General features: G+C 34.1%; 2 protein-coding genes across 6 annotated transcripts in view; one reads left to right on the plus strand and one right to left on the minus strand.

Moving 5' to 3' along the window:
* The window catches only part of TBCK (TBC1 domain containing kinase), a 261,067-nt gene extending 260,729 nt beyond the window's left edge, over positions 1-338 (minus strand). For both annotated transcript variants that reach the window (XM_033214929.1, XM_033214931.1), the window contains exon 1: positions 37-338. The gene's annotated coding sequence lies outside the window, so the exon portion shown is untranslated. The remainder of the gene's footprint in view (positions 1-36) is intronic.
* Positions 334-16,472, plus strand: part of AIMP1 (aminoacyl tRNA synthetase complex interacting multifunctional protein 1) — a 36,217-nt gene continuing 20,078 nt past the window's right edge. The window contains exons 1-6 of one of the 4 annotated variants that reach the window (XM_033214935.1): positions 601-692; positions 1,191-1,266; positions 7,429-7,562; positions 9,900-10,013; positions 10,529-10,696; positions 14,029-14,240. In XM_033214935.1, coding sequence (XP_033070826.1) covers positions 7,454-7,562; positions 9,900-10,013; positions 10,529-10,696; positions 14,029-14,240 — 603 coding nt within the window. In that variant the 5' untranslated portion in view covers positions 601-692; positions 1,191-1,266; positions 7,429-7,453. Of the gene's footprint in view, positions 446-545; positions 693-712; positions 909-1,190; positions 1,267-7,428; positions 7,563-9,899; positions 10,014-10,528; positions 10,697-14,028; positions 14,241-16,472 lie in introns of those variants that run through there. The other 3 variants (XM_033214936.1, XM_033214933.1, XM_033214932.1) reach the window with 3 other exon arrangements.

Below are 16,472 nucleotides of genomic sequence, written 5' to 3' on the forward strand. Positions count from 1 at the left end.
CTACGACACGGAAAACTGGATTACCCAAATACCTGCCTCTGAGTCTGGGGACGCAGGCAAACACAAAGACAAGGGGGATGGAGCTTCTACACAGGGCCACAGCGCAGTCGCTGTGCCTGGTGCTGCCGCTACGGCTTAGTGCACTAGACGCTGCATTTCAGGTGCTCCTACAAAAGAGGCCGCTCCTGGAACGCCGGGAGCTCAGAGGTTGCCCTTCGCAAGCCAGCCGAGTCAGCTAAGGTTCCCTTTGCGGAACCCGGCAAGGACCGCGAGCCTGGCCTTGCCCAATCACAGATCCCAGCTTTTTGCCCTCCCCCCTCCCCTCGTCCTGGCCTTTTCTTCTGCCCTCACAGCCACCGCGACCCAATACTGAGGAAAGACCCCCGACTTGTGGCGTCCTGCCCCTTGCCCAAACTGGACTCGAAACATAGCGAGAGAGAAAGAGGTGCCGGGGGACGAGGGGGCGATTGGAAATCCTGGGTGAGGGAACAGAAGACGAGGAGCGTGGTGTGGAAGGTTAATGGAACTGAGCACAGGAAGAGGAAGAAAGAATTGACGGTTGAATCTGTAGAACACTCAGGCGTTCAGCAAAGACACCTCATTGGGTCCTTTCTCACTGCTAGAGTGTTCGGGTGGTTGTCCCTACATGCTTCCTGCTGTGGCTTTCTCGGAACCCCTGGCCACCGCTTCATGTGAGTGACGTCGTGGAGGGTCACTCACTTGGGGATCGCAGATTGCGATCGCAGGGGTCTTCCTTCTGTAACTTGCCTCCAGGAGAGAGGACCTGGCCTGCGGTTGCTAACGGGTAGTCAGTTCGCACCAGGATCAGCCCTGGTCTGAGGAAACAGGAAAGAGCTTGAGACCTCCTTCTAAAGGAGCCACGTTTGAGAAATGGGATGCAGGGCTAAGTTAAGAATGCTACCGAAAAATATCGATCCCTAAGCGTATTTACTGTTAGGTGAATGTGTGTTTCAAAGGACTTGGGTGCTTTGGGAGAGAGAAGGGTGAAGACGGGAATTTATTCATTCAGCGAATAGTTATTAAGCCCCCACTCTATTCCAGGCACCGTTCTAGGCGTTAGGTGAAGGGCAGTGAACAAGACAGACAGAAATCTTTGTCTACTTGTAGCTCACATTTTAGTGAGGAAGGCACATACTAAGCAAAGTAATTAGAAACATGCTGTATTTTAGGTCGTGATAGTCCTGAAGAGAAATACAAAGAAGGGAAGAAGGTCATAGAGTGACACAGGAAGGTCTTGCTGAAAAGATAACTTTGAAGTAAAGGGCTGACAGAAGTGGGAGATGTAACCATGCGAATATCTTGGGGAAGTGCAGTCAGACGGAGGGACCAGCCATTGCAAAGGTCATGAAGCAGAAACCTGCTAGAATAGCAAGGAAGCCTGTAGGTCAGAGTTGAGTAAAGGGTTTAGTCCTTCACTGGAGATAAAATCAAGGCGAGCAAGTCATGAAGATCTTGAGGACATCTAACTTTTATTCTAAATGAAATAGGACTTTGGAGGGTTTTGAGCAGTAGAATGATGGGATCTGACTTCCTTTTAAGAGGGTCACTCATAAAGGAAAATACACAGAGGATGGCGTGGTAGGAGAAAAGAGACCAATAAGGAGAGTGTTGCAATAATCCAAAGGAAGCATAGTGGTGGTTTGACTATGGGTGGTAAGAAATGGCCAGTGATATGCTTGATGCACTTAATTTGAATATGTAAGAGTATTATAGATGACAGAGTTAATTTTATTTAATTAGACTTTGAAGGACACTTTAAAAATGAATTCCAGTGTGAGTTTCAGAGTGGCAAACACAAGTGAAATCATGGCTTTGCTCTGTGATACTTGAAGGGATTCCGATAAATCATGTAATTTTCCTGGATCTGTCTGTAAAATGAAAATAATATCTGTCAAGATTGCAAAGATTAGGGTACATTATAGGTATTTAATGACAAGGTGTCTAATGGACCTAGTCTGCAAATCTGAACCAGGTAAAAGATGGCCTTATTTTGAGGTAAGAGGGTCATGGGAGGCCAAGGCATACGCCTTTTTAAATTTTATGGACTCTTTACCCAGGACCCCCTGTGTTCTCATCAGTAAGCGGAAAGCAGGCTCTCTGGTAAGGAAAACAAGAATAAATAGGAACTTTCATAAAAAAGCAATTTTAGATATTCTTTTTATAGGTTTTGGCAAAGGTTGATAAAAGACCTGTGGAATTACTGCTGGTTGCTGCACTTACATATTTTGAGTGTCTTTAGGTGCATTGTTCTCAGTGTATTTAATTTTCTTATCTTTATTAAATTCTGACTTTTGACACATATGATTTAAATCCTAGCAGGAATTTTCACCTAGTTCTAAAAGGTACCACATTGCTTAACACTATAATAGGGACATTCTTTCAGTGTGGGGTATTTTATGTATACTATAACATTCTTAGATATCCAGTAACTAGATTGTGTAGCAAATCAGGGAAAGAAGTTGGAAGGCAAGAAGAGGAATGAAGGAAGGAGAAGAAAGGAAAAATGATTAAAATTACTATAGTCTATCAATTCTGATATACACATTTTTCTCATACATACATCTCTGAAATATGTATTTTTAAATTTTAAATTGTTTACATCTTTAAATCACTGTAGACAGATTGGCAGTTGTGAGATATTTGTCATTGCCCACACTTACACACACTTAGTGGTAACTTAATCTTGTCATTATTTCAGTTGAGTTATATGTGCAGTGTTGGCATATAGTTTGTTGAGTTTAATTTCCCTTTTAAAGATCATTTAGAAGATTATGATCAGCATTAGAATGAAAAGTTACTGTGTATGAGGGAAAACAAAAGGGTGATACAAGATAAAAATCCAGGGTTAAATGTAAAAGAAGTCTTTTAATAAATAATGTGGATATGTCTAAGTGATAAGAAAGCATTGGGTCAGTTGATTCAATAGTGTTTTTTTTTTTCATAATGGTACATAAAATAATAGAGCTTCTTGGAATTGAAGCCATTTTACAATTGATGGCATTTTAGATTTCTTGAAATATAGTATTTAAAGCTTCCAACAAAAATGTAAATTTTTACCTACTGTATTTCTGAAAAACTGTAATTGGAGGTTTTGAGTAGAGATGCTTTCAAATTTATGTAGAGTTCCTATATAGCATAGGAATTCCAAAATTAAAAATCTGCTTGTAAAACTTTGATTTCAAAGTAGTAACTGACTTATGTTTGATTCCTAATGTTGTCATCATAGGACAGAGAGTTGGCTTTTGAAAAGAGATTGCAGATAATGTAGGTGGGGTGGGGAGGACTCCTGAGGAAATTGCTGAGTGAAGAAAAATGATCATGAAGATCTCAGAATCTCAAAAATCATCTTTTGTGTGTATATTTTAATGATTAATATGTACTATAAATTCATGTACAGTATTTGAGATTCTGCATTAGAGGCATCGTATGATGAATGGCTTTTTAGCTTTGATGAAATATGATAATTAACATTGAGAAGGACAAAATTAATGTGAAGGGGCAGAATGATTTTGATAATATGTTTCAAAAGTTTTTGGTGTAAAAAATGCATTATTACCATTTTAATTTAGTACAGGAAAAAGAAAAGGTCTTGATTCTCACCAATCAAACACAGTTAACGTACTTGGTCTACTATTTTCTGTGCTTTTCTCTTCATAAATGTTTTATATTTTCAATTACTGTGCATGTAATTATTATATCTATTTTAATCTCACAGTCTTGATTTTTTTTTTTTTTTTAGTCCAGAGACTTAAGCCAGCATTTCCCAAACTGTTTTAGAGAATACTAGTTCAAATAAATGTTAATAGGTATTCCTGGGTTAGGATTCTGTCATGAAATATACTGGAAAATGCTTTGTAATTATATCCTTTAGAGAAATTATAGCTAGAGCATTAAAAGAGCTAACTGCAACATCAGACAGACCTGAGTTTCAGTCCTGATTTACTAAGTATTACTTGAGGCAAATTAATTTTAATTCAAGTTTTCTTCTCTGTATAATGGAGATTATAACAATATTCGCAGTTGACTTGTGTAAAGCATTTAGCCAGCCATAGTACATGTTTTACAAATATATGTAGTTGTTATTATCATCTGTGAGAAACCTTATACATATTAGCATATTAGAAACTCTGAGGATTTAAAATTTTGAAGGTTTACTTATATTCAGTGTAAAATTGAAAAATCACAGGGGAGTAATTGGCATAGAGATTAATGAAATGCGTACTGGGTTGAATGGTAAAAGATTTGTTTGAGCTTTAAGCAGTATTGTTGTTAAGCTATCGCTGTGCCCTAAGCGTAACATTATTTTAAAATATGTCTTCAACTGTGTTTCCCCCATTTGTCTGAAAGCTTAGTTAGTTCAAAGAACATGTTTATTTTTATTCTCTACTATAAACCCAGCACATGACACAAAATCAGCGAGTATAAAGTTCGGGTCATGAACTTATTTTAGGAACCTGGCAGGTAATATAAATGGCAGACAACAGGGAGTCATAAAGTGTCTGTCTGTCTTACTTAAAGACATTCACATCAGTTATTTCCAACACTATTAGCCCTGGAAAAGAAAGATATCCCTGAACTCTGTCAGGCTAGTTTGTGATCTCTAGAAAAGATTAGCAGTTAAGACCAAACCCTGAAGAACAGCGTCATTAATGGGACAGATAAAGAAAAAGGAGCCCTGAAAGGAGGTGACAAGGAAGTAGGAGGTGAAATCAGGTACAAGTAATTTTATAAATTAAGAAAATGAAGTATAGAAAATTTAGATAATTTTACCAAGGTCACACAGCCTAGGTATATGATTGACCTAAGGCTTGTTTATGAACACTCTGAAAAAAACCTATGTTCCTTTGCCAATGCTAGTGATCATTATCTGCATGTTGCTAGAAAACATTAACATAAACGTATGCACCCAACTTATATTTTTTAAAAATTTAAATGAAAATTAATCAACAAGTATTAGAAAACCTGTTTCCAGAGCTTCTGTTCTAAAGACAGCAAATGACTTTTAGCATTTGAGAAAAGTTCTGTTAAGACACAGACATAACTAGAAGTGAAATATTTTTAGATTTCACGAGATGAGACATTTTTAATGTTGGCATCATGAATAATATTTCCAGATAACCTGTTGTGTAGGACTGGAGAAGAAGTAGAGGCTGGGCACCAGCGCAGTAGCTCACACCTATAATCCCAGCACCTTGGGAAGCCGAGGCAGGCAGATCAGTTGAGCGAGGTCAGGATTTTGAGACCAGCCTGGCACATGATGAAACCCTATCTCTACTAAAAATTCAACAATTAGCCAGGTGGCAGGTATCTGTAATCCCGGCTATTTGGGAGTCTAAGGCAGGAGAATAGCTTGAACCCAGGAGGTGGAGGTTGCAGTGAGCCAAGATCATGGCACTGCACTCCAGCCTGGGCGAGAAACAAGACTCTGTCTCAAAAAAAAGTTTTATCACTTCTTTTTCTCACATTGTCTCTTCTTAGTAGTTGCATATGTGTGTTTAGTGTTTAGTTCATTTGTATATCTGTATTTTGAAACATGATATTCTCTTTCCTAAACTTACGCTTGTTCTTCAATATATATTATAAAGTCATATTTTATGTGACTCATTATTATTCCAATTATATTTTGCAAATAGTTAACAAATTTGTCCACTCAGTAAAATTGTATTTTTTTCTCTTAGGCTGGATTTATTATTTCTATTTTCCAAATTACTGTTAGTCCTAGAAGATTTTTTTAATGTTTTTGTATGAGTCAGAACATGAGTTTCAGCAACTTGGTGAGTATTTACTTTTGAAGTGACTGTCTAGAACTGTTGGCTTATTTATGAGCATTATTCTATATGGACTATTATTTTAACAGTTTGGAAAAATACCGACCAAAAAAGCACAAAAATTCTAATGAAGATACCACCTTTTAAACTCTGCCATTTTTACCAAAATGAACACAGAATACCATGTTGTTACTTAAACGTTTGCAAAGCCAGAATTGTAGAGAAAATATCTTAATAAAAATGGATATATGAAGAAAGTTAAAGTAAAAAAAAAAAACAAAACTATGCTCTTCTGAATGTTAGTATCCTTAGTTACAGCATTTCTTTAGTTTTTAACGTCTTTCTACTTTAGTCTAACATAAGTAATGATGAAATATACTCAATAGGTGAAATGTAGCTGTCACAAACAATAATGAGTATCTGATTAGGCAGAATTGGCAACTTTTACATCTCTAGCCAAGACATCTTTGATGAATAATACTAAAATGAATGTGAATTAGTGGTACATTTTAGAAAAATACATTTTGAAAAGATATAGCTCAAATCATCTTATTCAAATTTCAAAATTAAGAAAAAAACTAGAAAACTAGTATCTTAGCTGATATTTAAGTATAGACTAATGCTCAAAAATGAGCCAACAGGTCTAGACAGTCACCTCAAAAATAAATACCAGGCAGTTTATTGTGGCTTTTCAGAATATTTTTTATATAAGATTGATATTATATAATAATTTGAAATTTTCAAACAATCTGTTATTATGTGTCTTATCTACTTTTTATTCAAAATTTCACCATTAATATTGAGTGCTGCTTCATTCATTTAAAGTGAGAATTATTTCAGCAATGCTTATATCATTGTTATGCCTTGAATTATAAATTCTTGTTAAATCAGGTAGAAAAGAACAGTTCATAGTATTACTAACAACCCTCTCCATTGTCAGTGTGATTATTTTTTTAATATGTGGCAGTTTAAACTTTAACATGGTGAATTAATCTCAGAATGTTTATTGAATACATTTTTCTGTACCTTGATAGTATTTTTTAAAAATTTCTCTGAATTTATTATAAAAATAAAATTCTAGTTTTTAAAATAAAGACAATGGTGTATGTTGACATTATATCTGAACAAGCATATGATTAATATTTTCTTAATTGTTGATTTTTTTCTTTTAATATTTGTCTTTCCTAATTGACATTTTTTTCTTGAAAATTGTACCTAAGTGAATACACAGTAGAAAGATCCAGTATATAGAAATATAAAAGGAATGAAATCAGCAACTCTTTACTTTGGAACAAAGGTGTAGTTCTCCTTAATATAGTTAAGATTATTGTTATTCTTATCTCTTAGTGTACCTGAAGCTTTCTTTAAAACCTTTCAACCTTAAATGTGGCTAAATAACCTGTTTTCTGCATTTAGCAACAAACTATATTTCCTCTTCTAAATAGATTCAGGAATTACTCTACTTAGCATTTCTGCTATTTGTTTGGCTTGTTGCTCTCCATAGGAAACATATTTTTCTAACATATTTATCTATTACAGTAGAAAATGTTTTTCCTTTCAGACTGCTTTTTCATAATGTCCTATAGTATAAATTTATTCTTTTCACAGTGTAATTTATGACTTTTATTTTTTCATCTAGGATTTTCTGCCGTCTCTTGGCAAAAATGGCAAATAATGATGCTGTTCTGAAGAGACTGGAGCAGAAGGGTGCAGAGGCAGATCAAATCATTGAATATCTTAAGCAGCAAGTTTCTCTACTTAAGGAGAAAGCAAGTAAGAAAATTTAAAATTTTTAAGGAGATACTTAAAATGAATTCATACATTGACGGAGAAATAATAATGTTTACCACATAAGTTATTTAAGTTTTACTTAGAAGTTTCTGTTATATGTAGAAAAATATCAAACCTGAACCTCTACCTTCAGGACTTCAGTTGACTTTGGTTTTTTTTGTTTAAATGTATTTTGTTCTCAATAGTCAATGTCAGAATAGAATTTTCAAAATTTTTTGCTGTCACTAGTAGAAATAAATACTTTCCTACATTTTATAAGCTAATGGCTTACAAAAACCTGTATTTACTCTCCAGAAACATTATCAATTTTTTTCTAATTTTACCATACCACTTTATTTGTTTCTTTTTTAATAATGTTTCTCGAGATTTTCAAATTATTTTTCTTAAAATTCTTACTCTCTTTTTATTAATAAGATGAAGAGATTGGACATGGTCATTGCTTGTAGAATCTAATATATGTTATAAATTGAATTTTGTCTTCTATAGGTGGCCATTTCATAGCATCTTGACGAGCATTTTAGTTTTGCCAGTTTGAAAATCTTTCTACGTATTCTTCACCTTTATATTATTCTTTGGTAGCCTATGCTGGTAGTTTTTGGTCGCCTATGCTGGTAGTTTTTGGTCAAATTGCTCCCAATTTAGAATAAATGCTTTATAAAATCTCTGTTAATATCCTCTAAGGAAAACATTTCCTAGAAAAATAACCTACCTATATATAATTTTAAAACATATCTTAATCCTATATATAACAGAGAAGAGAAATAAAAAGAAAGGTATAAGTAGTAGTAACAATAATATGTATTTCAGTAAGTAATACTTCAGCAGGATTATACCACTAATGGCAGTGTAAGAGGGTCACATGCCACATGATTCACATACAAGGAATCATCAAGAATGCAATACGTACAATGCCAACTAGTATAGGTGTAGAGTCAGACTGCCTTTGTGTAGGTATCTCAGATACCAGAAGCAGATAGTGATGTAGATGATTTATTCAAAATGGTGAGTGATTGATTAGATAATACTTTGAATAAAACAAGGTACAGTCTACTCTTGATTTATGTGGTACTTGATTCATAGAAAATTTAGGATATAATAAGCATGCTGAAAAATACTTTGTGTTTATACATAAAGAATAGTTAAAATCTAGGCTCAAATAATTGTTAATAGGATTTTTACCTATGCAAATTTATAATAGGCCACTAGAAAGTTCTGCAGAATGTGAAACAGTTCTTCATTTTGCAGGAGTATCCAGCATACTGCAGGACATCTGGCATTCTTGGCCTCTGCCCAATAAATGCCAGTACTAACAATCAAAAATAATCTTACAGATTTTCAAAATCCTACCTACAAAGCAGTACCAACCCCACTGAGAACCATTATTTTTCTCTTATATTTTTGTTGCCCCATTGCATACCTTTAACATATACATTATATTTTGAGCAAATCCTTGAGTTATTTCACTCATTGAATGTTTGATTAGCTTAATTCAGACTTTAGCAATATTCAGCTTCTTTTAAAAGGTAATGACTAAAAGGAAAGACATGAGAATAGTTTTTGCTTGTGTGGTAACATCTCAGACTTTTTTAAAAAATATATGTATAATTTAATATAATGCTTTTCTTTTTTTCAGTATCTGTTATTGACATTTTATTTTTTATTGTTTTAAATTTTTTTGAGACAGGGTCTTGCTCTGTTACCCAGGATGGAGTACAGTGACACTATCTCAGCTCACACTGCAGTCTCAACCTCCAAGGCTCAATCAGTCCTCCCACCTCAGCTTCCTGAGTAGCTGGAACCACAGGAATGTACCACAACCCCCAGCTACTTTTTGTATTTGTTGTAGAGATGGGGTTTTGCCATGTTGCCCAGGCTGGTCTCAAACTACTGGGCTCAAGTGATCCTCTTGCCTCTGAAAGTGCTGGGATTATGGGATTACAGGCATAAGCCACTGCGCCTGGCCACATAGTGACACTTTTGTGCCAACTTCTTAAGTTATTTATCATTGCCCTTTATTATAGCTGCAATGCTGAAAAGGTGTTAATTTGATCTTAGCATCTTAATAAGAGGAAAATGATTCATAAACAAAGTCTTTCTGTTTTACTCTTGTTTCATATATTTTCTTTCCCTTTCTCTCTCTCTTAAATATCATGTTGTTTTAATAAATACTAAACTGGCATAAAGGCACTGGCCAAACATTTGGTTACACTAGAGCTAGTATTATCCTAGCTTTAGTTATACTGGCTATCTTCTTTTCAAATAATATTCATACAAAACCTTTTTTAAAAATGTATTTTAACTAGATGTTCTTGATCCTAGTTTTGCAGGCAACTTTGAGGGAAGAGAAGAAACTTCGAGTTGAAAATGCTAAACTGAAGAAAGAAATTGAAGAACTGAAACAAGAGCTAATTCAGGCAGAAATTCAAAATGGAGGTAATTAAATATAGAAAATGAGTAATCCAGAAGTTAAGAAGTTGGCCAGTCACACTAACAGTGAGGAAAGAAGTAAGAATCTGTATCCAGGCAACTTGGACAACTTCATAACTTCTGAATGACAGATTTATCAATAAAATGGGGGCATGAATAGAACCTACTTCTTAGAGTATGAGAATTACATGAGTTAATTCATATAAAGCATTTTGAAAAGTGTTTGGGACATAGTAAGTTCATAATACATGTTAGCTGTTGTTCTTATCTGCAGATTTCTTAGTTTAGTAATTATTAAAAATCAATGGGAATCATGCCTTTATTCTTTGATACCTCAATAATGGCTAAAATATGCTTACTTTTTTGGCAGCCATTTTATAGTCTCAGACAGTGGATATTTGATAGCCATATACAGTGAATTTTTCATTTAAAAAGAGTTCCTATGTATGGTTCACAATTTCATATTTTTTATCATATTTATTGATTTAATATGAATGACATTATTTCATTTTCTGTCTCAGTGAAGCAAATACCATTTCCATCTGGTACTCCACTTCAAGCTAATTCTATGGTTTCTGAAAATGTGGTACAGTCTACACCAGTAACAACTGTATCTTCTGGTACCAAAGAACAGATCAAAGGAGGAACAGGAGACGAAAAGAAAGCAAAAGAGAAAATTGAAAAAAAAGGTATTTTTGACCTTTAAGCATGTTTAGCTCTTGACTGGATTATCAGAAAATGTCATATTTTGATAATGATGATAATAATAGTATCAAAAATAAAGTTCAACTTTCATGAGCTAGGATAAAATTAGGAACAATATGATATTGGAACATACAAGCTGGGTCCTAAATGGTGTGTGAATATTGACCAGATTAACGGGGTAAACGTGGCATTTTAGGCAGAGGGACTGGCATAAGTTAAAAGATAAGACAGTAAACATTAAGTATAGAAACCCGTATGTAGTTTGGTATGGCTGAATTTTGGTATCTGTTTGTAGCATGGTTTGAGAGAAGTCAGAGATAGGAAACTGGCTTAGGACCAGTTGTGAAGATAGGAAAAGAACATTCCACCAGTCAAAGCAGACTGTGTGAACTAAGATTTCAGGAATCCATGAGAACTAAAGTAGATAGAAATGTCACCATCCACCTAGGCAACAGCCCTTGAAATCTAGTCATCAACCTTAACCTGTCTCTATTCCCCATTCTTCGTATCTAATTAACCAACAAATTCTATTATTCCTGTCCCCAAAACATACATAGACCCCAGCTCTGCTCTTTCCTTTCGTTAGGTCCTACCTTAGTTCAGGTTTTCACCGTCTTTCATCTGAATTAATATTAAAGCCTCATCTTTTCTAGTTTGTTTTTAACCTTGCTGCTAAAGTTATTTATTCTATTTATAAATCTGACTTCCTTTCCTCAGATATGTCTGAAAAGGTGCCTTTATAAATAACTATGAATATCTCTCATTATACTTTAAAAAACTTATTTACTTTTTTTTTTGGAAAATATACATGACAGAGGGATTTATGAACTAACCCAAGCCAATTTAGCCTCTAAATCACTTGCCAGTTCGTTTGGCAAACATCAGTAACCTCTTAGTTAGAAGTAGGTAGGGGCTGTACAGCCTCTGCTATATAACTTCACCACTAGGTGGTATGATTATAATGAAAGCGAGTCGGACTAATTCTTCTAGTTTATAAAATATGTTAAGAAGTAGACACAAAACAACTATATAACCTGTTCTTGCAAACTTAGTGGAATCCATATTCTCTTCTCTAAGGAGGGTGCACTGTTCTGATTCAGGATTAATCAGTCTTCTAGTTAGAGAAGGCAACAAGGCTCTCCTTTGATAGAAGAGGGAGCACACAGGACCACAAGAACAAATGGAGTTATAGGATTAGAACACTTCTGTCCAATGCAGCTTTCTGTGATAATGGAAATACTCTATATCTGCATTATCCAACATGGTAACCAATGGCCACATGTGGTCATTAAAGATTTGAAATGTGGGTAGTATGACTAAACTGAATTTCTAATTAAAATAATTTTAAATTGAAATTGAAATAACCTATGTGGCTGGCAGCTACCATATTAGACAATGCTGGTTATAGAAGGCTGTTCCATCGGTGTTTAGCTGCTAGCTAGGACTGCCAGATTCTGCTCATGCAAGGGCTGTGGTGCCCATATAATCTTTCCAGACTGCTACGTATCTTTTTTCTTTTCTTTTTTTTTTTTTTTTTTTTTTGAGACGGAGTCTCGCTCTGTCACCTAGGCTGGAGTACAACCACACCTGGCTAATTTTTGTCTTTTTAATAGAGACAGGGGTTCACCATATTGGTCAGGCTGGTCTCGAACCCCTGATCGCGGGTGATCCACCCGCCTCAGCCTCCCAAAGTGCTGGGATTATAGGCGTGAGCCACCATGCCCAGCCAGACTGCCACATATCTTAATTGAGCATCACTCATTTGTCAGTGAAATATTTCCGAAATTCCTTATGATAATTAACAAAGATCTTGGTATAGATTTTAATATTTGCAATCATTTCTAGAATGGGAATTCCTGATGAAAGTATTTCAAATGCCTAGGAAGTAGAGTTTTAAAATATATACAAATATAGATATATTGTTATACTACAGTATTTTTTAAGTAAATGCATATACTTTATCACACAAAAATATTAAGATTTTTGGTATATTCTGGTAATTTTATTGTACATATTTTTCTGTATAATTTGGATTTTTACCATTTAAAAAACTTTTGCTAATTTCTTTATGGAAAATGGAATTTTTTAAAAACTTGCTAATGAGATTAAAAATTGGCCAGTATTTTAAGTTAGTTCCATCCTCTCTTTGGTGAACTTATTGTTGTATGAATTATGAATACCTTTACACAGAATCCTCCTTTCCTGCTTCATGCATAATTATTCTTCACTGAGTTTTTATATTTCTTTGTGTATGTCATGTTTATCGCATATTCATTATACGTATACATGTCTGTGTTCTTTAAAAGAGATTCTGAGTGCCTTGACAATATGGACTGCCCATCTTACTATTTCCAGTGTCATAGCACTCAGTAAATATATGTTGAAAGATTAAATAAATCTATACTTGAGAAAGAATGCTTCCAGGCTACAACAGCTCATCTTTATACTTTCGATTCAAAGGTAAATAAGGTTTTATTTTGGTTTTACTTTTTGGGGGCCAGAAAAGCTAATTGTAAACCTAAAGAATATGAGTCCTCTTTGCAGGTTACAATTAACTCAGTAGCTAAAATAATCATGCGTTAGTAAGAGATACATTATCAACAAATAAATAAAAATGTAATTATGAAAACATAATCAGAATAAAATATTCTTATCTGCTTAAATAGTTACTATGGATAACCCTGAAATCCTAATACATCTTCAGAGAAATCTAAGAAATGGAGAAATTAATTATATGCTTATTAGTGTATATAGTGAGGAGGAAAATATTTTATCAGTGAAATTGTATTCCACTGTAGTTCATTCTGTCATTTGGGTACTGATTGTGGTGTTCTTTCTAAGTAAAGTATTTATCACCTTCCAAAGAGTCATAGTAAAAGTTTTTAGAGGTTTCTCTATTGTCCTGTTTCAGGGAAAGGCAAACTTTTTCTGCCTAAAGCCTTTGTCACAACTACTCAACTTTGCCCCGTTGCAAAAGTACCCATAGATGATATTTAAATGAATGAATATGGTTGTCTTCCAGTAAAACTTTATTTATGAAAACAGGCAACAGGCTGGATTTGTCCCATGAGCCATAGTTTGCCAACCTCACACCATGTCTTCAAATAGAAATACAACAGAGAAATAGCTAAAATAGGATTCAAGATTTTATGACTTGGATAATTTTTTTCTTTGTTATTATTTAAGTGAAGGTAGAAGATAAACATTCTTTTGTTTTTTCCTTTTAAGCTCTTCAATATTGATACCATGGAGTTTTCATAGTGTTTTTTTGTTTGGTTTTATTTCTGATGTTTACCCATTCATAAATACTTTTTAGGAGAGAAGAAGGAGAAAAAACAGCAATCAGTAGCTGGAAGTGCCGACTCTAAGCCAATAGATGTTTCCCGTCTGGATCTTCGAATTGGTTGTATCATAACTGCCAGAAAACACCCTGATGCAGATTCTTTGTATGTAGAAGAAGTAGATGTTGGAGAAATAGCCCCAAGGACAGTTGTCAGTGGCTTGGTGAATCATGTTCCTCTTGAACAGGTAATCCGTACAACTGAAATTCCTGTTGTGTACATTCAACATTTTCATTCCCTCTTTCTTGATTATCTTTCCATTATAATTTTGTGTACCATACAACATGTGCCATTGTTAATTAGTTCAGTCAATTAGTTTGAATGTGGTTAATTCCACAAAAAAAGCATAAAACCACCAAAAACCTGTAAAAATCTGTAAATTAAGATATAATGTATAAGGATAGGAAGAAGAAAAGGTGTATTATTTTCTCTGTTTTTAAAATATTTTTACTTTTGTATTTTGCATTAAAAAACTATAGTTTTATATATATACTATATATGTAAAATCTAACAACAAAATACAAAACATCCCATTTTTAACAAATAGAAGAATACTATTAAAAATTGCAAATTCAATCTCCATGATCCCCTCTCCTCATTTTTCCTCAAGCATGAAAGTATTTTTTGGGTTTTAGAGAAATAAAACTTGTTCTCATACTTTTAGATTTATGCTTTCTGGGTTTATAATACATGATTTTAAAAAGCAAGGGATGATAAAATTCCATGATGAAACAGTGATAAAAATAATTATGATGTCTGTTATGTTAGAAGTACTTAATAGATAAATTTTTTTCACATGCTATTTTATTTCTTACTATATACAACTCTCAGTAGTATCATCCCCATTTACAGATGACATTTAGGAAAGTGAACTAAGTTATATATTTCTATCTATAGAGATATATATATATACAGTCATTATATATATATATATACAGTCATTATATATATATACACACTCATTATATATATACACATACTCATTTTATATATATATACACACACACACACTTATTCATCTCACTCGAAGGCCGATTATCTTTAATCCCTATACTGTTCAGCTTTACTGTTTACCATTCAAGGTGGAGTTAGTCATGAAGCTTCTAACTACAGGTACTGTGTAGTTTATAGAGCCATGCATATGACCAAGGTCATAAATTACAAACTGCTGGGCCAAGGAAAGAATGCAATCCCAAAAAGTTTCAGTTTATCTTTCATAGTATTTCATAAAATACTTACACATGGAATTTTACATGAAGATCCTGATGTCTTGTTTCTTAATTCAGAACTAAGCCCCACCCCCACCCTTCCCATCCCCCTGCTGTTTTCTTAAGACAGAAATGGGTTAACACTTAGTAATGGATAGCATTACTTTAGGTGGAAGTTAGACTCTTTAACACAGTTTCAACCATTCCATAGTTGAGGTGCAAGGTCAGTTGCGATTATTTGGTGTTTATCTTTACTTTTCTGCTAGTGTTATACTTATGGAAGGTTAAGGAGAGACTCAAGTATCTTTTTTTTACCATGTCTCAAAAAAGCAAGAGTGTTACTTGTTTTTTCTGTCTAGGGTTCCTTACTCATTTCCTTTACTTATTTGGTAGACAGTTGTATCAGAAGTGCATCAAAATTGTAGTTTTGATCCCTGGCCTGGGCTTTTGTTTTGGCTCTCTAATTTCAGCATTGCTGGAACACGGTACAGGTAATAGATCAATATTGACCTATCATCAAGAGTACAAGGAAGTGATTGCTTCTGTTTCCTACTTAACAAGCTCATTTCTTTTAGGTCTCTAATGATAATTATCTGAGCCAGTGAAGTTTGGGTTTTAAGTGTTTCATAAAAGAAACTGATAGGAGGTTAGAGTATCTCCACTTTTCCTTTCTTCTGGTGAGTTTAGCACTGGGAACTGTGCTTTCGTGTAACTTCAGAAAACAAACCATGGTTACAGTTTATATAATATTATTCCCTATTTAAAATTTAATTCTTTATATAGTGAAATTAGAGCTGGGTATTTGGAATATGTGAAAAGTATTGATGGTATATTTTATGAAGGATAACCTTGCGTGATAACCGTTTTAAAAGCAAATTGATACTCCATGATGATACCCTTCAGAGCAGTGTTTTCTAACTGTTGCTCTTTTTTTCTTATAAGCTTTCAAACCTCCTCAACAAAGGTTTACTTTCTTCCTTTTTCTTTACTTTTGAATACCATATTTACTTTCTTGAAGAAATAAGTGGTTTTTAAAAAATCTAGTAACAGTGGAAAGAATCAAAGGCAGTAATAGTTTTAAATGTCCTCTTTCTAGATGTCTTCTATAGTGATTTGAATCATCTACCTATTTCCTCTGTCCCATGGTGCTTCGGAGATATTGCAAAGAATATGGATTTCAACATTAAGATAGTTCTGCCTTTGTTTATTGC

The sequence above is a fragment of the Trachypithecus francoisi genome, unplaced genomic scaffold (assembly GCF_009764315.1).
Source record: "Trachypithecus francoisi isolate TF-2019V2 unplaced genomic scaffold, Tfra_2.0 Lachesis_group1, whole genome shotgun sequence".
NCBI classification, from domain to species: Eukaryota; Metazoa; Chordata; class Mammalia; order Primates; family Cercopithecidae; genus Trachypithecus; species Trachypithecus francoisi.